General features: G+C 36.7%; 1 protein-coding gene across 1 annotated transcript in view; it reads right to left on the reverse strand.

Moving 5' to 3' along the window:
• Positions 1-2,999: 2,999 nt before the first annotated feature.
• The window catches only part of LOC138332256 (somatomedin-B and thrombospondin type-1 domain-containing protein-like), a 57,570-nt gene continuing 36,309 nt past the window's right edge, over positions 3,000-24,260 (reverse strand). Inside the window, exons 2-4 of the mRNA XM_069280276.1 lie at positions 21,381-21,590; positions 12,033-12,156; positions 3,000-6,888 (exon numbers count right to left, since the gene is read on the reverse strand). Coding sequence (XP_069136377.1) covers positions 6,597-6,888; positions 12,033-12,156; positions 21,381-21,590 — 626 coding nt within the window. The 3' untranslated portion in view covers positions 3,000-6,596. The remainder of the gene's footprint in view (positions 6,889-12,032; positions 12,157-21,380; positions 21,591-24,260) is intronic.

The following is a 24,260-nucleotide window of genomic DNA, read 5'->3' on the forward strand; positions in this document are numbered from 1 at the left end:
TTACGAAAAAAATTGCTAGGTAGACATTTCCCTGTCCGGTCGAAATGTCGTCTCGGCTCTAATGGGTACCTCAAAAACCAACCAAAATCACAAAATCTACGCTTGTGGTGGTAAACAGTACCCATAACTGTATTCATCCACAATCTCCTTTGGAGGTGTCATGACCCGTACTTTGTTGAAACCCCATTTAAACATCGTGTACGTAGCTCACTTACTTTAACCGTGACCGCCATGTTCATTTGTTTTTCGGAACGCTTCTCGAGTTTACCCACAAGCACAACACTACATAATTTGCATAATGTAGTCACGATATGTAAAGTCGAGGAGCGTTCCGAGAGAAAAATGAACATGGCGGTACATGAAGCAACATCATAATTCAAAGATTGTGGATATATAAAAACATGGATAATTTGAGGTCTTTTAAAAAATATATTCCAAATTTAAAGGTAGGTTTCGCCCAATGAAATATAAAGACTACGAAATTGAAATTTATCCTATACATAGATATAATCTTCAGATCATTTTCAATGCATACAGCGAACAATATGGGTGGTCAGTTGCCTAGCTTGACCAGGAAAATACTTCTCTAAAAATAGAGCGAAGTCAAGCTTTACATAGAACATGACGTATTTTTTTCCAAAACGAGGCCGCAGCAACAAACGGAAGCGTGCAACAAAATGTCAGATAGAAGTGACAGTCTTGCCACGGCATGTTTAGTTAAAAAACAACAACAAATCGAAGTGCGAGGGACTGTTTATACATACCATATCATACGCTCGCTAACTTTGTACACCAAATATACACGTAGTTAGTCTGCGGCTGTTTGTGCGCTGGCATATGTGTTGAAATTTAACTCACCACGTGCAATGCCTTTACACGAGTCCCAACAGATCCCGGCAAGTTCCGCTTGAGATGTGGCTTCTGTTTCTTCTATTGCTACATGCCATCTCTGAATTTAATTCCCTATAGATATCCTAGGGTGCTACCTAATCCATTATAATTTCCTCCACTTTGTTGCCGATTCAGATATATTTTTTTCATCGCACACACTTTCGTTCAGCCATTTTGTTTACTTTTAGTGCGTGACAATGCGCATGCGCCAAACTTCGACAACACAATCCATCGCAGCTTCATTTGCATATTATTTTGTCTGACGGACACCGTAATAAATCAAGGATTTCCTTCAATTTTGTATTCAAGACACATTTGTTCAATCTCAAACACATAAAGAAATTAAATTGAGATATTTTAATATGTATTTTTCATCTTTTCTTCCGCTTATCGCATTTCACAAAAAAATATTTATTTGGTTGGGCGAAACCTACCTTTAATGATTAAGTTCGTGTGAACATACATGTACCCTAGTTGTATTTCATTTTGGGACTGATCGGTTAACATGATGGCCGACAGAATTTTGATGACAAGTGAAGTTTATTTAAGGATTAACTTGAATAGAATTTTTATGTTTTGGAGATATAACACAAAAATCTGAGTGTACTCTAAATAAACTGCGAAGCGGTTTTTGATGAGAGTACACTCAGATTTTTGTGTTATATCTCCATTACATAAAAAAATCTATTCAAATTAATCCTTATAATTCAATTTATTAAAAATAATCTCTTCAATATTCAAAATTCATTTTGGGACTCTTTTGTCTATGAAATCATTACGCCGTCATCTCAGCCATTCAGAAGCAACGTTACAAACGGCGACGCCATTTTTTCCTTTATGGGCTGATAAAGTAAATTTTAAGCCAATCAAAATGCTCGTAACAAGCAAAATTGAATTATTACTAATTATATAAAGTATTGCTGAAGGGATATGTCTCAAATTTCATATGTTGGCCTTCATCTTTAATTATGCATTTTGGAATTAATAGGTCAACAAAATTGCCGACAGGCATCCATCTTGGATTTTCATTATCAAAGTTTGTTACCGCTATTTATCAAAAAGTACTGACGGGACACACGTCTCCTCTTTCATATGGGACTTTCTATGCATATTGAAAATTGGGACCGATTGAACAACAATATGGCCGACAAGCAGTCGTTTTGTATATTGACAATTGAAGTTTATTATCACTATTTCTCAAAACGTATGTAAGTGAGCTCTAACTGAAATTCCATATTACATTCACCTTTTTTCCTAGAATTCTGCCAATATTGCATTTTGTCAGCGAGCACACAGGGACATGGCACGAATTCCTAACCAATGGTATATACTATAATTATTATGAAATTGTTGGTTAGAAATTCGTGCCAGGTCCCTGTGAGTGAGCAGAAAATAACATAGCTGATAAATTATGTACATTATTGTAGCTGTCATCTTGGATTTGACGCTTTTACCGAAAGTACAAAAGAACTCTTAGTCTTCAAATTAAACTTGTACGTTGTAGGGTCAGCTTGGCCCTTGGTTCTGTATATCCATTTTGGAACAAATCCAACCACAACATGACTGATAGTGGCCATATTGAATTTGACAATTGAAGTGTGTTGCTGCTATCACAGGGATCTGAGAATTAGTTACATATTATATAATCATGGACCTAAGACATTTTTAGAGTTTTAGAGGTCTTGATAAAAAAAACGATAAAATTCTATATAGTATATAGTACCATGTAGAATCTAATTTTTATCTTTTTTTTTATCTAGAAACGTCTAAAAATGGTCTTAGGGTACTCTGGTGGGTCCATGATTATATAATCTGAAACTAATTCTCAGATCCCTGTGGTAATGTCCTATGAACAACCAGGGTTTAAAAGGTGATGAAAAGCAAAAGAAAAAAGCACTGACCAGCGGTCAGTACCCCAAGACTAGCAGTCAGTACCTGTCAAATGCTCTGGTCAGTAGGTACCCCAACTAGCAGTCAGTACCTGTCAACTGCTCCACATGGGATTCCACAGGCAGAAGGCTAGTGATAATATATCTCAAACACCCTGGCTGTAAGCCAAGGATTGATAGGTTCATAACACTTTCACACACACAAAAGACTAAAACAGCTTTTTGATTATACAGATGGTTTTAATACAGAAAATTCCCCTTACAGTCAGACATTTATTTACATATTACTAATCTGTTGCTGAATGCCATCAGTAAATGTGATCTAATTATGTGTTAGTCGGATGGATGGGAGAATTGTCAGTGGTCAGAGATTCAGCAAGGGGTGATGGCCAATACATAGTCCCTAAGACTGACAGTGACTGACCGCTGGGGAAAGTTTGACCATTGTCCAGATGAGCTAAATGAGGGAACTTCTTAAAAATTGCACTTTAGTACTGACAAAAGTTCTGTCTATTAACATGTCAGACGTCCTTATAAAACATCATTATAGATTAATCATACATAGGCTGAAACTTAAAACATAAATTATACACACACGAATAACAGTCTATCTTTACTGATAGCGCTTTCTATCATTTAAATGTACAGAATCTGATAATATGATATTTCTTTGCCGCCATCTCAGTTATGTGTGTTAATATCCGACTGACAGCAGTGTGTGTGTGCTTAATATAATAAATCTGATGGTAGCGGCAAAAATCTGCAGATTAACGTTAAATGGTATCATATATTACGTAATAAAATTCTCTATACTGAGCTAGATTTAAATAGGCAGGCAAAACAAGTTCTCAAAATCTGATTAATGTCAGACATATGTATCATATGTTAGTGCAGATATTGTTATCAAGGTGAAGACAGAATGAGAGACGAATATCAGGTTTCAACAACGACAACACGCAAGATTACATTACAAATGAGCTGAGGGTCACAGATATACTTCCTTATGGAATTTCTCTTTTCTTTTATACCTCGATAAAACTTCTATTTCAAATCCATAAGTATCAGGTTTTGTTTAATTTCCTAACAATTTTAATTTTTATATTCACCAATACAATGTAAAAAAAAATGATCTTCTTCACAACAATTTCTTTGTTAAAAAAAAAAGTGTATTTTATACAAGATTTAAAAGAAGAACAAGTTGAAATATAAATAATTCACTCGAGTTTTTTCATGAAGAATCCCTTCCTGTTGAAAATTACAATAAAAGAAGATTTTTTCAATTATTAAGAGTATTCAGCACTGTTATAAAATTTCTTTTTAGTTTAAACTGTGTTTATCGATACATGAACTGAGTTTATCGGTACATGAGCTGAGTTTATCGGTACATGAACTGAGTTTATCGGTACATGAACTGAGTTTATCGGTACATGAACTGTGTTTATCGGTACATGAACTGAGTTTATCGGTACATGAACTGTGTTTATCGGTACATAAAACACTACATTAAAACACCTGGGGAGTTACAATAAATAACAATCATTTCCATGCACAGAAAATATCAACAAAATGTTCCTAGGTGACTTTTATGAAAACTCACCACTACAATTTGCGACTTTAAAATTTACTCACAATATACATGTACACAGACCAAGATCGACACACGTCTGTCAAGGTCAACATGATTTACCTACTACAAGTTTATGATCATTGTACAGGGTAAGGTAAATATTAGCTAAAAATGTATATAAACACTTTCATCAAATGATATTTATGATAAATCATGTTAAAAATCATATATAAACAAGTATAATGTAAGTGTGTTAAAAATTTCACTATCAACTCTACATCTTTTTGATTTTTCATAAAATACCTACTTTGTCAAATTCCTCAAAGTTCAGACTTCCATACACAATGCTTTTCAATCTAAATAAAGATCTACTAAAGGTACATAAAATTTTCTAAAATCATTTAGTAAAATATCTATAAAAAGAGTTGTCTACAAAATCTATATATATATAAGTATATACATGTAATTCCATGTGTATATATATATATGTATGTTGCAGTATTTACTGGCCAAAATCGCGAGGTAGTCGTACCAGTTTAGACAGGGGAAGATAACTCACAAATTGATAGGTTTTCATAATCTCCAATTCCTCTATGTTCTATCATTATTCAAAACTGAAAAGGAGAAAATGCTAAACTTTGCTGGAGTTAACTCCCTTCCTGCATGTTTCGACTGGTATGAATTTGTTCCCGCTTTAATTAATACCGTACAGATGAGCAATAAGGCCAGGCTACATTGATAATGACCAGACGGCTGGATGTTACATATATCAGCACATGGCAACATGTGAAATTATACCACGGCCAATTATGAAAGGAAATGAAACTGAATTAGAGAGAAAAGTGCAGGCAAAGGAGCATTTCATTTCCTTCCGTTAGCAAAGCTGCCAAAAAGTTGAAGATCTGGAGTATTTGTTGATTGGAGACAGAACCGGCACCTGTTAACACAGTAGGATCAGACACTAAATCAGATTCCTCAATCAAATTCCAAATTTCTAGGATTTTATAAATAGTATGCAATATATCAAGGTATGCTTTACTCCCACCATTAAAATCCTTTAATTTAAATCTATAGGATGTAAGAGTGATTACAAATTTGACTTAATGTATGATTTAGCTAGACTGCTACAAATTGCTTACAATGCTCAAAGCCCGACATCAAAAGGGAAAAGACATAGCACATTTGACCTGTGACTTTTTGGTGGCAAGGAGACACGAGATAAAATAATTATAGCCAGAGGATTGTGAGCATGCCCGACATTCCTGGGCCGGCATTAACTCATGCTCATAGGAGTCTGTCTCCGTCAGTCTAACAGTCATAGACTCAGGCAGAAACAGAAACCTTGTGTGTAATAGTACCGATTCCTTGCAGTATGGGACACAGATCTATCAAGTTGTTTGTACTACCGGTAGTACAAGATCTCAACTAGTCTATTGTAGTACAAGGTCACTGTAGAAGGAGAAAATAACTGGCCTGCTCTCAGCCAAGATCTCTGTTGTAGTGAAAAATGTCATTTGACTTGTCTCTACATATGCATGTAGCAGATGAAACACATCTGTCAACTTGCATATACTGATACAAAATCTCTGAAGCAAGAGCGACAAAATCTGTTACTTGCAAAAACTCTACAGATTAAGTTTATTTACAAAAAGTAAGAATTATCTGTAAAGTTTCTACAGGTTCTAGACATAGTCTTTACATCAAGAAAGAGAGTCAACTGGTGTAAGTTTCCATGGTTACCAGACAGAATCTCTACAGCAGGAGAAATAGATCTGTCAACTGGTTTAAGTTTCCATGGTTACCAGACAGAATCTCTACAGCAGGAGAAATAGATCTGTCAACTGGTGTAAGTTTCCATGGTTACCAGACAGAATCTCTACAGCAGGAGAAATAGATCTGTCAACTGGTGTAAGTTTCCATGGTTACCAGACAGAATCTCTACAGCAGGAGAAATAGATCAGTCCTGGTGTAAGTTTCTATGGTTACCAGACAGAATCTCTACAGCAGGAGAAATAGATCTGTCAACTGGTGTAAGTTTCCATGGTTACCAGACAGACTCTCTACAGCAGGAGAAATAGATCAGTCAACTTGTCTCAACCAAACAGTATAATATATACAGTCTATACAGCTTCCATACAATAATCCAGTCATGTTTGAAGTCAAACACAACAACTTAGTAAAATAATATCACATCTGTGAGAGATTTACAGGCGATGATAATCAACCAGAACAAGTCCAGGATCCTCAAGTTAGACGAGAATGAAGTCATTATCCCCATGAACGTTACATGTACAGGACTCGTGGATCTCTTCCATTATCCATTTGCCGTGACAGTGGTGAACGTCGAGAGCTTTCCAGTGTGTGGCCTGACGGAACACGCCATGTCCTTTACAGCGCAGTCCAGCTTCTTTGTCCATAGCGAAGGGCTGACACTCGACGCACACCTTGTTACCAGGCTGGAGTTTGTTGGCCCATGTTTTACCGAAGTCAGTTGTGTTACAGTGGCGGTTGGATTCTACGATCTTGTAATGACTGCAGTATCTATCAACAAATAACATCACTGACTGTTAAATCATTCTGTTTAAGCACTGTCGCAATATTTAACATGAGTATAGCTAATATCAACCACTTTTTAAAGGTGCTATACTGCCGGTGTATGATAAATGTCATCAATTTAACAAGAGCAGACAATTAAGGTTACTTAATTCATTCTATATGTATTTTTGTGTTAATTAGACATATATATACACAGTTACTCATCATAGTTGTCCAAATGATAACTATTTTTTCTGGTTTGTTAGTAGTGGAGCATCTATAAGCAAAGGTATTTTTACTTGTTTGCCTCAGATGAAACTACAATAACAACTTCAAAAAGATATTTCCAAACTTCTCCCTATAAATAGTTAATTTACATAACAATTCCTGTTAAGCCTTTTTGTAAAATTGAAAATAGATAATCTTGATATTTTTCATAGTTTTAGAGACAACATCTTTGAATACACCCATCAACTGAAGACAAAGAGGAAAAACTTTCCCGAGATGCTTCCAATGTCCTTAACGCCCAGCCCTTGTACCTGAGTCCTTAACGCCCAGCCCTTGTACCTGAGTCCTTAACGCCCAGCCCTTGTACCTGAGTCCTTAACGCCCAGCCCTTGTACCTGAGTCCTTAACGCCCAGCCCTTGCACCTGAGTCCTTAACGCCCAGCCCTTGTACCTGAGTCCTTAACGCCCAGCCCTTGTACCTGAGTCCTTAACGCCCAGCCCTTGTACCTGAGTCCTTAACGCCCAGCCCTTGTACCTGAGTCCTTAACGCCCAACCCTTGTACCTGAGTCCTTAACGCCCAGCCCTTGCACCTGAGTCTTTAACGCCCAGCCCTTGTACCTGAGTCCTTAACGCCCAGCCCTTGTACCTGAGTCCTTAACGCCCAACCCTTGTACCTGAGGGTTCAGATCTGTACAGCCTTTCATGTCTCGTTAATAGACCACCGATTTTGTATTACAGCCAAAATAACAGGCGTGATAGAAATGTATAAAATTTCCCAATCATGTCCAATTTTATCCTGATCTTATCACTAAAGATATTTATAGCCATTTGTCTATCAGCTCCGTCAATGCACAAATCCTCAGAGAGCACAAACACATTGGTAAAAAGTATGCTGAAATATTTAACCAAATTCTTTTTCATCCCAATGTGTTATTTTCTTTATACCAATTTTTCATTTCAGAAGAATTCTTGAGATGTTAATTTACTTTAGACTGATCCAAACCCCAAGGCACAAAGTCTTCAAAGTTGGACACACACATCGACAAAGAAATAGAGAAGTATTTTGTAAAGTCTGTGGGTAATCAATAAATGCCCCCTGTAGTTAGGTATATGTTATACTATTTTAGTCTATCGTGAGGTTATACTGTTTTATTAACAGTCCAGAATATCTGAAAGAAAGATTCTGGATTTTATCTGAAGAAATGATCTGGCTAGCAAAAGTAAAATTCAAATATGATTTATGAGAAAGCACCAAATGTCATACTCCAAGCCGATCATTACTTCACTGTAACCTGCCAATTCTAAAATGACATGTATCTAACATTGTTAGAAGCACAAATGTATAAATCAAGGGCTGTGTCTATCAACTCCAGAAAAGATACTATTTTGTCAGTAGATCAAATCAATTTGTCATCAACAGACCAAACTCTTCTTATTTATTCTTTGAATCATTTCAAGCAACACAAGCAATGTATTCAAGGGCCACAATTCTTTTAATTGTTTTTCCGGTAGATATCCAAGGTAAAAGCATAGACATGCAGTAGCACCAGTTTAATATAAAGGGCGATAACTCTGTAAATAGCAGGACTTATATGATCCTGTCTACAAAATAAAATCTAACTAGTGAAATATTAGGATTTAAAATCCATTTTCTTATCAAATGAAGCTTGTACCACAGAGTGTATACAATAGGTGTCACACATCAGCTCCAGGTCCAGATATTGTCCCAGTGAACCAAGTGTTGATACTTTGTAAACAAGAAACTGACATTAACATAAAAACATATGATGTGCCCTTCCCCTTACCCCCAATATTCAAAACTAATCAATTAAATTCATCCGACATGCAGAAATTGATAAAACCGTTTTCAGAGATTAAAACACCACAATGAAAGTATAGAGATTTTTTGTTTGAGAAATGAGGTGTGCTGCACCCAGGCCTGCTATCACACAGAGACAGTACGGATTACCTGGTGATTCCGGGCGACAGGTACCCGAACAGGTAAAGTACATCCTCTCGTTAAATACCTGTCTGTCATCACAACCTCTGACCTGGCTTCCCTCTAATAAATCTCAACATTCAAAGACCAACACCACACACAAAACGTCAGGTTCACAAGTCAACATTCGACCTCAAACACGAGGCTCAAAGATTGAGTTTTATCAGATAGAGGTGAACACACAATATCCTTTTGACTGAATCCTTTCTTCATGAAGTAGAAAGATGTCCTTTATTTCAAAAATAGATACATTTTATTTAAAAAGGATTCTTTTGAAACAAAACATGACATCAATAATACCTGTCATGATAGTAAATGTGAACCAACCTTTCTCATTCCTTTTTCAAAAATAGAGAGGGTACAGAGTGATTCATAAAACACTGGTTTGTAACAAAACAATATACATTGATGATAGTAATAGAGTATGCATGGGAGTTGTAGAAATTTTATGAATGAGAGACAAAGTACATTAATGTGTGACGTCTACTAACAGCCAGGGTCATTAAAAGATGAGGAAGGTTTGGGAGGTGGAGGAAAGCATTATTACCCAGAGAAAAGCTACTGACCAACAGTTTACAAGATTTGGCAGGTTTAGGGGATGAATATAGTGGAAAACCAGAGTATCCAGAGGAAAACTACCAACCAACAGTTAACAAGATGTGGCACGTTTAGGAGGTGGAGGAAAGTCAGAGAAACACATGTACACCGACCACATTGTCAGAACTATCCAATGTGGGTTTTGAATAAGCATGGAGAACAGAGGTCCCTAAGTTAATCTAATATAAGAATTACCGTATTCGACCCAATAAGTGCCACTCCCTCATTTGAGGCCTCAATTTCAATTTCTCAAGTGGAAATAAAGACCAAAATTATATAGGTTTGCAATAGTATTGTCTTACTAAGCACTTTTTCCTATCTTTCAATTTTTTAAACACACTGTGTGTTTATTGGCTCAAATATAGGATTCATCTTAATCAGATATGTTAACCTTTGTTAACAAAAAAAAAGAAGAGATTTTTGACTCCAAAGCGGTAGCATTGCACGCGACATTTTTCGTGGCCCGTCAGAGATATATAAATATCAATAATATCCAAAATTATAACAAAAAGACATTTTGTTAACAAATAATATTTTATCTTTGATCACCACCATAGGCCTTTGTAGCTCGTTTAGCACTTGTCTAATACTAGATTATCTCCCTTAGTTTGAAAATCACCAAGTTAAAATTTAGAGATAATTTTAAAATTTAGAGATAATTTTTAATATTTTTGTGAGTGATGATCAGTCGAGACTAATAATAAAATGGAAGAAATCTCACTGCACATCAGTAGGAAGGGAATAAGAAGAAAGATTTAAATAGTACTATCTGTGAGCTTTTGGGACATCATTGACCAACTAATGGAAAATGAAAATACAAAATCATGTATAAAGTTTAACATCTCAATCACTCCGTAGAGGAAATGAGAAAACTGGTGAGGACGAGGTAATAATTGTACTGCAGACATCTAATTATATATCACCAATTACTGCCAGAGGGCGCCACAGGTCGAACATCGCTACCCAGACACACAACACATGGCCAAGGCTGGCCTCACTTATAATTCAAACACATGTTTTATAGTGGCTAATAGCACGTGTCACCGATGTAAGGAGGAACTGTATCAGTAGTCTATTAATGAGGACATTACAAGCAATTTAATTCATCCATTTTGATGTTAAGTTCAATCATTGTAGTACGACAAATATCACATCACATGAAAGTCATGTGATCAAACTTGTTTACCAAGATGACAAGCTTAAGATCAATCAAACTTGACCAAGATGACAAGCTTAAGATCAAGTTGATTGTAGTATAAGTAATTGATTATCAGGAAAAGAAAACAGATTCAACATCAAAACATAGAATGATTGTTTCCTCTCCCCATCATTATACAACCTCTGCCCCTCACCTCATCTGCCGGAGGACTCATGTCCATGATACCTGTAACTATTGCTCTAATCAGGAACTCTTGAGGACTTAAGTTTCGTTCTTATTTTCCAAAATTTATAATTTTAGTTAAAGCAACCAAATCTTACATGCTGACCATGTCAGAATCCTTGAGGTCAACTCTGACCATTGAACTGGTCAGTTTATTCAGTCAGAGTGTACAATCTTCCATTTACTTATCTTATTCCTAGTCATGTTATTGTCTAGTGAAACCATCAAATGTTACTACATAATCACTTGAATATTTAATATGCCAATATAAATAATTACACTTTCTGAACCCTGTGACCTTTAACCTAGATAAAATTCATTGACAGGATAGAAGGGGTATCTAGTGATTTAGATAGACTACAATGGACAGTACTGAAGTGGGCACTTCGCAACAGGAAGTTCTTATTTATAAAATTAACCTGCCAGTCGTAAGCATTTCATAAGTGCTTATGTTAGCCTCAGCATCAGGTGATTACCAATGAAAACGATTACAGAGAGAGTCGAAGGCATGAAAACAATTTATTGAAAGTCAAATAAATGGAAACAATTTTAGCGGGAGTCGAAGGAAAGAAAACAATTGAACCAACAGAACCCTGAGGAAGAGATTGAGCTATGGGACTAATGCCATTACAACTTAAACATTCAGCTAGCATAAACCTACCAAAATGTCCTAGGAGTTGACAACACAACATCATGACCTTTAACCTCGGCCTCTACATCACCTAAGTATTCGGTCTTTGCATATTACAGAGTTGATTCCCTTGCTGGTAGGTGTCCATTGTGATGTCATTGTTTTGTGAGCAAAACTTGCTTTGTTTTCTCTGAAAACTCTTAAGATTATCCTCGCAAAAACAATGTCACAATCAATACTTATTCACAAAGGCAGGTAACTCTGTAATGTGTAAACGCAGAATAATTAGTTGTAAATAACCTGTAATACTTACGCTGGCCTTTGAGGAACTTCGTTGCTGAACCTAGAGAAAAGATTTTTCCTGATGTCCTGGTAGGGGTCGTACTGTTTGTCTGTTCTGAATATTCCAAAAGATGCTGGTAGAATTTTTCCGATTTCTGAAAAACAAAATTGATCAATGATAGCAAAATTCAAAAGTAAAATAACAAAAGACATTAGTGACTAAAAGATTGGTACTGTTGTAAGTATGGTTAATCACTCTGTTGGTAGTCCAGATCAAGTGGAGGCAGAATGTACAGAGAAACAACAGTGCAGAACATTATTACTTGTATTATGTCCAAATGAGCCCAATATTATGTCCCTATCAGCCCAATATTATGTCCCTACAAGCCGAATCTTATGTCCTTATAAGCCCAATATCATGTCCCTATAAGCCCAATATTATGTCTTTATAAGCCCAATATTATGTCTTTATAAGCCCAATATTATGTCCCTATAAGCCCAAAATTATATCCCTATAAGCCCAATTATATGTTGATATAAGCCCAATATTATGTTGATATAAGCCCTATATTATGTTGATATAAGCCCAAAATTATGTTGATATAAGCCCTATATTATGTTGATATAAGCCCAAAATTATGTTGATATAAGCCCAATATTATGTTGATATAAGCCCAATATTATGTTGATATAAGCCCTATATTATGTTAATATAAGCCCAAAATTATGTTGCTATAAGCCCAATATTATGTCCCTATAAGCCCTATATTATGTCCTTATAAGCCCAATATTATGTTGATATAAGCCCTATATTATGTTATATATAAGCCCTATATTATGTTAATATAAGCCCAAAATTATGTTGCTATAAGCCCAATATTATGTCCTATAAGCCCAATATTATGTCCTATAAGCCCAATATTATGTCCCTATAAGCCCAATACTATGTCCTTATAAGCCCAATATTATGTTGCTATAAGCCCAATATTATGTTGCTATAAGCCCAATATTATGTCCCTATAAGCCCACTATTATGTCGATATAAGCCCAATATTATGTCCCTATAAGCCCAATATTATGTCCCTATAAGTCCAATATTATGTTGATATAAGCCCTATATTATGTTGATATAAGCCCAATATTATGTTGATATAAGTCCAATATTATGTCGATATAAGCCCAATATTATGTCCCTATAAGCCCAATATTATGTCCCTATAAGCCCTATATTATTGTTGATATAAGCCCAAAATTATGTTGATATAAGCCCAATATTATGTTGATATAAGCCCAATATTATGTTGATATAAGTCCAATATTATGTTGATATAAGCCCAATATTATGTTGATATAAGCCCAATATTATGTCCTTATAAGCCAAATAATATTATGTTGATATTAGCCCAGTATCATGTCTCTTGTGAGTTATAAATGTGAATTGCTTACCACAAGACAACACAGTCACCATGATGGACAAAAGACAATTAGTAATATCTAGCACCTTTCAATAGATGACCTCATAATTATCAATCATAAGACATTATCATGAACTCAAGGGAAATCAATCTTGTCTCCCGGCCCTTCCTATGTATGTACCATGAAAAAAGTAGTGTTATAATCCCCTAACATGGTAGAAATCCTATAGGATCTATCCTTGATCCGTCCCCACTTCCTCCATTTCCTGTCATAAAATCATCTTGATTAATCTAAAATAATATCGAAAGTTCAAACGCTTTGGAGGCTCATCAACAGGAGATAGGCTAGAGTGCTTGGACCAAGTTTTATCAATGATTTTAATTTCAGGAAATTTCTAAACTGACAATGCTCAAAAGAGGAGAAAGCAGATTTTAGTAAAGGAATTGTTAAATTTCTTTATTCCTTGGAATCTCTTCTTTGTAATGCTTTCCTATGGAGAATTGTAAGCTGAAAATTTCTAAAGGTAAAAAAAAAGACAAAACCTGGAGCTGACCCATTGTTACTCTAGTGCATATTACAACTGAAGTCCATCTCCTTATGTCTAAGTCTGGTCTGAAGGCTAAAGGAAACTCGGAGTAACTACCACAGCTGTCTAGGGCTGTGTTATGAGATCTTGACTAAATCTAGAGAAGTTTTTACTCCACATCAACAACACAAACCATGTGTGATATATATACATTCTGCACATTGCTGTGAGATCCTATCAGATTTCTGTTCTTGTTCAAATCCTCACCACAAAGATGTTCTTGGTTATGTAAACATTGAGTCTGCACTCAATACTTAATTTCCTTTTTTCCCCCATTTTTTTTTAATTCTGTGTTGAAATTAACAGCAGCCAAGAATGCCACCGCAAGCATGTAAAGATATAACACATTGAGAGAGTTTAGTCTGACTGCACTAGGAAAACCTATAATAACATCCACCAACCTTTATATGCAAGTCTGCACAAACTTCATACAGAATTTTATACTTTGGCTGTTAAACTTGATGTAATGCTTTAACCAAGAACCGAATCCGTATAAAACTGCCTCTTTTATTTGCCTCCACAGATTACCGATCTCGTTACAAACTTCGAGACATAGCAATATATCTTAAGGTCACTGACTGTATATGTTTAGATAAAAATATGATCATAAAGATAACAGATTCAAAAAGTGCACTTTGTCAAAATGTCAAAATTACCAAGTGTAAAATAACTTTGTCAAAATTAGTGTGTGTAAAATAAGTGTCGGATGAGACGAATTATAAAACTTGTCGAAAGTCTTAATTTTTACCTGTGATCTGTATACAGGTAAGTTCTATAGCAGACGAGGCCAATGTCTATAATTGCATGCTAAACCCAATCTTTTATCCCCTGTTTTTTTGGTTTAAAAAAAAAAAAAGTTTTTTCGTAAATAAATATCAGCAGAAGTGAACAACATTTGTGTGTTATCTGACAGGTAAGGTTTTAAAGGCCCCTACACTTTAAGTCTCAGTTTCACCACTACCACCCAGCCTGATCAAATAACTTATAAATTCCACGACAATTTCTACCATCGATCAAATAACATATAATTTGGTGCTTTCATAGAAATTTTAAGATGCATGTGTTATTCTGTTGTTACAGGTGAATTTTTTGATAGAATACTTCATTATGGTCCAAGTATTCACCAACTAACAGCCTATATAAGCTCCCCACAGTTCAACAGGGCAAAATATTCACATCCAACTCAGCATTTTTATAGAATGACAAAACCGTGCTAAGAATGTAGCACCTGGTGATCTAGGGCAGGTAACTGACCTAAGATTAACGAAGCACACCCCAACACAAGTCTAAGGCGCTCCGGTTACCTTGGGCACAAAGACAGCGGACATCTTGTGTCACCTTTGACCCCTCGTGATTGTCCATCTCCGAGCTACGATGACACTTATAGTGGCTTGTTTTGTACAGACGTCAACAGAAAAAAACTTTCTATAGGCAGTTTCCTGGATGTTAAAACTCTGGCTTTGTTATGATGATAACAGATACAACTTTTTAACATTTCTTGTCAGTGTGTGATATTTGATGTATGACACACGCTTCTTTGTCTCTCAACTTTTCAATGATGAACACTTAACACTACAACTTACTCTATACCCACCTACTAGCTAAAGAAGCTAAAAGTAAATTTATTTCTCCCTCGTTTTGGGTGGTTCCCATAGAAACAACTACTTTTACAGTCAGTTTTCAAACTGTTGTTAATTTAGCAGTAAGCTTTTTTCGATAATTTTCACTAGAACATCACTGCACTATCTGATAGTTGTTCTAATTTATAAATATCATCTTTTGAATATAATGGTATATTTCAAATTATTTGACTTTACCAAAAGTCAATACAGTAATTGATCGATTGCCAGGCAGTATTTAGCCATGCCTCATGCTCGCAAATGCATGTGTACCTATTCAATGCTGCAGCAAATATTGCAGCATTCACAATTCACGTGCAGTACGGGGGCGTTTGATTGACAGCTAGCGATATATAGTGATTTGATATTAAGTGTTGAAATCTGCCATGTAAAGTAATACTTCCTAAATAATTCTTCACTTTTTGTGCCTCACATTATACAGGTAATGATATAGACATCACGTATTAAAGCTGTCATTTCAAGTTAAATACCAGCTGAAAAGTTAATCTTCTCCAGTCTTTGATAACACATGTCATATATACCAGGTACATGTATCAACTTCCATCATCACAATACACACCACAAAGTTTAAGTTTGCTTTTTACTGAATAATCATAAAAATACAAACATATGTAAAGACTTAAGTTTCATAAAATCTGGATATTAAAACTTTTAAATGATCACATATGTAAATTTTGTAAAAGAAGCCGATGGGAAGAAGTAAATACTAAATAGATTTTATAAACCTGTCTTAATTATACATTAACATCGGTCATAGACGAGACATCACCTATACATACAATAGTACACACATACACCAATGGTCCATTTTCTACTCTATTAGTCCTCAGAAAATGATACACTGTCCAAGATTAAAGACACAAATAGATTCATTATGTTCTCAACATATATGATAGAATTTCATTTAGATTTAAAAACCTTTACAATTAAGTCAGATCACATTATTAACCCAGCTTTTTCAATTGCTGGTTAACTTGACAAAAACCACATGACCAAGTAAAACCTTTAAGCCATAAGATTTTCAAATAATTGGGAATAACATCTGGAGGATTTCTCTTTTAATTTTAAATCATTAACAAGTCATGAATATTGAAATTTGTAAATTTGAATATCTATCCAAATAAACTATTGATACGAGAAATTTGTAATTACCCCATGTACTCATGAATCATCTAGGAACTAAACCTTAATTAAGTATGTTCAATCACATTTTAGTTTTATTGAAAAGAAATGTTAAGTCCAATTTTGATATACGTCTGATCATTTACAGAAGCTGTCCTGCTTTTAAGGGTAGGAGGTTGCCTGGAGGCTATCTCTGACAATGTTTGAATTAAAAGTTCCACAAATGATTAAGTTGGGGAGGCGAGGGCACAAAGAACATAGGCTTCTTAGTGTGCAGTATAATTGGGCTGTACAACATCTCAACAAAAAAACCTTTATTGGGCTCAATCGAAATTTAATCTGAAGGAATTTCTGGTATTTTTCTGACCTATCTGTCATGACCTTAACAGTACTTCTCTGATATATCTGTGAAGGTGCAATTATCACCACTATCACAGGTTCTAGAAGGAATAGTAGGGGTCAGACAAAGGCCTTGAGGGATCTAAGGGGTCAGACGAAGGCCTTGAGGGATCTAAGGGGTCAGATAAAAGCCTTGAGGGATTTCAGGGGTCAGACGAAGACCTTGGGGAATCTTAGGGATCAGACAAAAGCCTTGAGGGATCTTAGGGTCAGACAAAGGCCTAGAGGGATCTTAGGGGTTAGATGAAGGCCTTTGGGAATCTTAGAGGTAAAACAAAGGCCTTGAGGGATCTTAGAGGTAGGATGAAGACCTTGAGGGATCTTAGGGGTCAGATCAAGGCCTTGAGAGATCTTAGAGGCCAGACAAAGCCTTGAGGGATCTAAGGGGTTACAGAAAGGCCTAAAGGTGATCTCTGAGTCAGACAAATCCCGAGAGGGAACTCTCTGCTATAATAAAGACTATGAAGAAGGATCTCTGGGTCAGACCAATCCTGAGAGAGATCTCTCTGGTATGATAAAGACTATGAAGGATCTCTGGGTCAGACCAATCCTGAGAGGGATCTCTCTGGTATAATAAAGACTATGAAGGATCTCTGGGTCAGACCATCCTGAGAGGATCTCTCTGGTATGATAAAGACTATGAAGGATCTCTGGGTCAGACCAATCCTGAGAGGATCTCTCTGGTATGATAAAGACTATGAAGGATCTCTGGGTCAGACCAATCTGAGAGGGATCTCTCTGGAAATGACTATGAAGATCTTGGTCATGAATCCTGAGAGGATCTCTGGGATAAAGACTATGAAGATCTCTGGGTCAGACCAATCCTGAGAGGGATCTCTCTGGTATAATAAAGACTATGAAGGATCTCTGGGTCAGACCAATCCTGAGAGGGATCTCTCTGGTATAATAAAGACTATGAAGGATCTCTGGGTCAGACCAAGACCTTAAAGCATCTTAGGGGTCAGACAAAAGGTCTTGTGGGGACCTGAGGGGAGGGAACCAGACCATGACCTTGAGGGATCCTTGGGGTAAAGGCCAAGTGAGATCCTAGGGATTAGAACAAGTCAGTGGTCTGGATACAGTTTTCCCCTTTCATCAGATCTAAGGTGTCAGACAAGTGCCTCTATGTAATTCCTATCCTGAGATTCATTTCAATTATTTGTACTATATTTGTTCTAGCTCACCCTAGGGATTGGATTAACTAGCTGTCAGTACTTTGTCCCAACCCCAGGGATTTGTTCTATAAATTGACTATGATTCATCCCCTCCTCAGGATTTTTTTCCTATAAATATGTGGCTATAATTTGTTCACTCTGTAGGTAGCGGTAATTGTTTACCATAATTTCCTATATTTTGTTCCCTCACAAGAGATTGCTTATTCTAAAGTTTTATCTTAAATATAAGGCTTGTTTCCCCTCCTCAAAAATTATTTAAAATCTAAGGCTATATAGTGTCTTGCCAACTGGATATCTTCAGGGTCCAGGATATTAGGATATAAACCGGTTCTGGATAATAGGAGTTTTTATTGCTATAATGAAGGAAAAAAATGTCACTTAAATCGACAGGGATCTGGATTGGACAGGGTCTAGTTTTGACAGGTTACAATGTATCCCCCATCATTAGGTTTCCTTCCCCTCCCCCACCCTAAGGATTTGTTTAAATCCTTAAGTTCCTTCCCCTCCCCCCACCCTAAGGATTTGTTTAAATCCTTAAGTTTTATGTTTCCCCTCCCTGTTTGCCAATGTTTAATGAGGTTGTATCCTCCGAGTTATACAGCTTCTCAGCAGGGTCCCTCATATCCCCATAAATAACAATAGCCTCTTGCCCCTTACATCAATATAAATCACAGCGGTCAGTGGGTCCTTCTCATCCCACTTGAAGCCTTTCTGAGGTCATTTCAGAACAGAGGTTTACTGGGGAACATCTCAGAAGTCATATAATCCCGGATTTAGTCTGGCACATCTCCGAATCCTCTGAGGATGCCCCATTTTTATTGGCCCTGCTTTATCCTGTGACCTGGCCTGACTTCACCCACAACAGGGTTTATGGTCGATGATCAGCCATGCCATAAATGATTTATCATCCAAAACAATACTTGAAGTTTTATAACTCAAATTAAGTAATAGACTGTACATATGGGTGTATATATGGGATCCTTGTTGAACTTGAGCTATCTTACACACTACACTAAACCATAGGCTTGTGGATATCTAGGTCCCTTTTTCAGTGATTTTCATACTCACTCATTGAAGGGGCCAGAACGTTTTGAATTAAGAAAATAATTTTTTCTTCTATTTATATATATATTTTGTTTTTGTTTTCCTCCTTTGAGGAAACATTTACATGAAATTGGGAAAGCTTCATACGGCCCCAAATTCATCCAAAAAAAAATCACTGGCTCTGTTGTACAGGATGTAGTCCCCTCCATTTCTTCCTCATCTCAGTCTACATTGCTGTAAGTTTCATCAGATGTAACATCACCAAGTCCCACTCACTGATCTTATCAGCCCTAACAACTGAAACATATCTAAATGTTCTCAATACATTCTGATGGTAAATGCTTTTTACACAGATATAAGGGCTGTCAAGCATGCAGGCTTCCTTTTTATTATTATCACACAAATATTTCAACATCTGTTTTACAAAACTATTTGAACATGATTTGAGAAGACAACATCATCTGATGTTTTATAGAGCTGGGTTTTACAAGGACCGCCACAGTTACCCATGGGACATATATGTGTTCTTGGCATCTATAAAAAGGTGAAAACAGAAGTAACAATTGATGTATTTTATCAAACAGCTCACTCAGTCAATAACATATTTAGACAGATTTAGGATAACTAAGACTAAATCATTTTCCATCTCACCAGACTGGACTGGTATACCATCTGCAGCTATTTAGTTAAGATCCTCAACACATCTACTCTGTGCCCCACTCTAGTTTCTCCTACCCTCTCCTATCTCTCCTGTTTACCCTGCCCCCTCCACACTGGCTCCCTCAAAACTTAACACCACCTCACCATCACATTATCACAATCTAATGTAATAACAAACTGTTTGAGAGCTACCCCTCCTATAAACTGTCTAGATTCCTTAGCTCCCTCTCTCCAATATTGAGTTTTTCTAGTATCATAATTTTGCTCTCCCCTTTGTATCAACCTCCTCTACCATACAAACTTAACATTTACAGTCCAGCCTGCCTCCACTATTGTCTAATGATCCCCTTGAAATGTCCCTCCCTTCAAATCCAATCATAATCACCCATCCTTGTGGTATCTTCCCCTACTCAGCCTAATTTTACCCCCTCCTTTTGCCCCTTCCCCTCCCAGACTTGCCCCTCTCCCTAAGTTGCACCCTCCCTGTCTGTCCCCTCCCTAAGTTGTCCCCTCCCTGAGTTGCCCTCCCCCTCCCTGTCTGTCCCCTCCACATGCCGCCCCATACATCAGATACTTCCTGCTCAGGCCCCTCCATGTGTCCTGCATGTTAGTCTGGTGTGTATGCCAGTGGTTTTTAGGTCAAACAGATGGCAGCCTGGGAACCAGACCCTCTCTTCTATAGATATTCTGGGGTGGATGTTCTCTAGCAAACAGGGGTAGAATATAGCCCTGCCTGACATACCCACCCCTCCCCACTTCATCTCTATCTCCAAACAGTAACAAGTGTGTCAGTAGGCCGGAGCTGTGTGATGTTGATAGTGGGTGCTAAACTGATCATAATTATACTAATTTATACTTGAGTTCTATAGTAACAGCAGCTGAGCTGGCTAATCATAAGATGCTCAACTGTCGGCCTAAACATCTTTTTTATAGAGATCGCCTGTTGTACAAGATCTTGGTCGGACCTTCAAACCAAACGAAGACAATGACCTCAACAGTTATTACAGCATTAAGAAGCATTAAGAATGAATATCTTGGCTTTTATTTATAGAAACTTCATGTTCATGTTCAGATGTTAATAGTATAAGGTAGTTTCAATTTCATTAAAACAAGAAATGGATGCTTTCCTCATTTCCTTAACCAAACACTACCAAAAATAAATTATGATATAAGGGACTCTATGTGATACTTAAGAGTGAGTATTAAAACTAACTAATGTTCTCTGTCAATAACATCAGAAGATAATCCAATGTGTTCCTTGTACTTTCCCTGAAATTCTGGAAAGGGAGACAACTCTATCTGCTCAGAACGGTAACACACCAGTAATTATACTATACCTTGTAATTCCTGTCCCTGATATGTCACATCTTGGACTTCCCAGCATCGTTTTCCCATACATCTACGCTTTTGTCGCAATTTGGGACAGATTTTGCCACCATTTTTCGGCGTAACTAAGATTTGCCGACTGCGCTCTGTCCGTCCAAGTCCACATGCAGATTCACATTCATTCCACTTCCCCCATAAGCCTACTTCACAGTTTACTGGAACTGCAACAAAATAATATTCACATATATTTAACATAAATTCATAACAACACATAGAGTATTATTAATACTAAAAGATAGGCTATGGTTAAAATTCATATCATTTAATGAATACATCCAATTAAATTTCAATTAAAAAGATTAAATGTCAATTACAATTTAATGCACATCAATTAAGCTCAATCAAAAAGCTTAGAAAATGCAAAATCAATCAGAAGATGTAGACAAAGAAATTCATCAAAACAATGTACAAAAACAAAAATCGTGATTGTGAGTGCCGATATAGTTACAATGACATACATCCACATGATGTTTTTTTCATAACTTTGGTGCGTGTTATGTTTTATGGAATACTTTGTTATGATTCGTAAAATGACTGGGATAAATATAACGATTTGCTATGATCTCCATTGGACTTTGAGGTGTAGGATGGGCTGTGCTGGCCAACTGTGGACTAAATTGCCCTCACCATGAAGGGTTGGCGAGATCCTGGGATTGACTCATACCTTGTAAGTGTAATTAACACTAATTATTGTTCATCTGTAAATACCCAACTATCGCTTTGATGATATTATACATAGTTGGGGCCCCCTGCTGTACCATAAATACATCGTGGGGCCTCTCATTATACACGCTGCAGGTAATACTTCAAACGACTAAATGATGCAGGCTACACGTACAGGTTAGTAATCGGAGAATTAGAGTTACAATCAACTTTGCACTTCCTAGGTGACCCTTCCCAGTTTTGGTGACCCTAGTTAGAGTGTACCCAGTGACCTTTGACCTGTGATGATTTCACCTGTAATCCTACCTGTTACCAGTAGATTTCTGATGGCCTATATACAGGTACGGGCAACAGTTGATACTCTACAACACATGTCATCTTCCATAGAGAAACCTATAGCTTACTGCCTATATCCTGTATCATATGGCAAAGGACTTTCAGACTACATTTGATAGTGGGGGGAGGGTGTACATGTACCGTAACAGCCAACTAATGGTGCAGCTAATACTACAAAAATCTGAATTATCATGAGAAATGTGCACAAGTTGATAGCCATTGATAGAAACCCTCAAGTTGGAAGGCATTGCTCCAAAGCCTCACATGAATGGGGAAAATACAGATACGTGATTACAAACTGTCTGGTAATCAGTCAATTGGTCACTAAAAACCCACATGTTAATGGATCACAAAGAACCCACAAGTTAATGGGTTATAAGGAACCCACAAGTTAATGAGTCATAAGGAGCCAACAAGTTAATGAGTCATAAGGAACCCACAAGTTAATGAGTCATAAGGAACCCACAAGTTAATGAGTCATAAGGAACCCACAAGTTAATGAGTCATAAGGAACCCACAAGTTAATGAGTCATAAGGAACCCACAAGTTAATGAATCATATGGAACCCACAAGTTAATGAGTCATAAGGAACCCACCAGTTAATGAGTCATAAGGAGCCAACAAGTTAATGAGTCATACGGAAACCAAAACTTAATGGGTCATAAAGAACTCAGAAGCTAATGGGTTCTAAGGAACCCAGAAGTTAATTAGTCATAAGGAACCCACAGTTCAAGTTAATGAGTCATAAGGAACCCACAAGTTAATGAGTCATAAGGAACCACAAGTTAATGAGTCATAAGGAACTCACAAGTTAATGAGTCATAAGGAACTCACAAGTTAATGGTCATAAGGAACCACAAGTTAATGGTCATAAGGAACCCACAAGTTAATGAGTTCATAAGGAACCCACAAGTTAATGAGTCATAAGGAACTCACAAGTTAATGAGTCATAAGGAACCCACAAGTTAATGAGTCATAAGGAACCCACAAGTTAATGAGTCATAAGGAACTCACAAGTTTAATGAGTCATAAGGAACCCACAAGTTAATGAGTCATAAGGAACCATAAGTTAATGAGTCATAAGGAACCCACAAGTTAATGAGTCATAAGGAACCCACAAGTTAATGAGTCATAAGGAACCCACAAGTTAATGAGTCATAAGGAACCCACAAGTTAATGAGTCATAAGGAACCCACAAGTTAATGAGTCATAAGGAACCCACAAGTTAATGGGTCATAAGGAACTCACAAGTTAATGAGTCATAAGGAACCCACAAGTTAATGAGTCATAAGGAACCCACAAGTTAATGGGTCATAAGGAACCCAAGTTAATGAGTCATAAGGAACCACAAGTTAATGAGTCATAAGGACCCACAAGTTAATGAGTCATAAGGAACCCACAAGTTAATGAGTCATAAGGAACCCACAAGTTAATGAGTCATAAGGAACCCACAAGTTAATGAGTCATAAGGAACCCACAAGTTAATGAGTCATAAGGAACCCACAAGTTAATGAGTCATAAGGAACTCACAAGTTAATGAGTCATAAGGAACCCACAAGTTAATGGGTCATAAGGAACCCACAAGTTAATGAGTCATAAGGAACCCACAAGTTAATGAGTCATAAGGAACTCACAAGTTAATGAGTCATAAGGAACTCACAAGTTAATGAGTCATAAGGAACCCACAAGTTAATGAGTCATAAGGAACCCACAAGTTAATGAGTCATAAGGAACCCACAAGTTAATGAGTCATAAGGAACCCACAAGTTAATGAGTCATAAGGAACCCACAAGTTAATGAGTCATAAGGAACCCACAAGTTAATGAGTCATA

The sequence above is a fragment of the Argopecten irradians genome, chromosome 9 (assembly GCF_041381155.1).
Source record: "Argopecten irradians isolate NY chromosome 9, Ai_NY, whole genome shotgun sequence".
In the NCBI taxonomy this organism is placed as follows: Eukaryota; Metazoa; Mollusca; class Bivalvia; order Pectinida; family Pectinidae; genus Argopecten; species Argopecten irradians.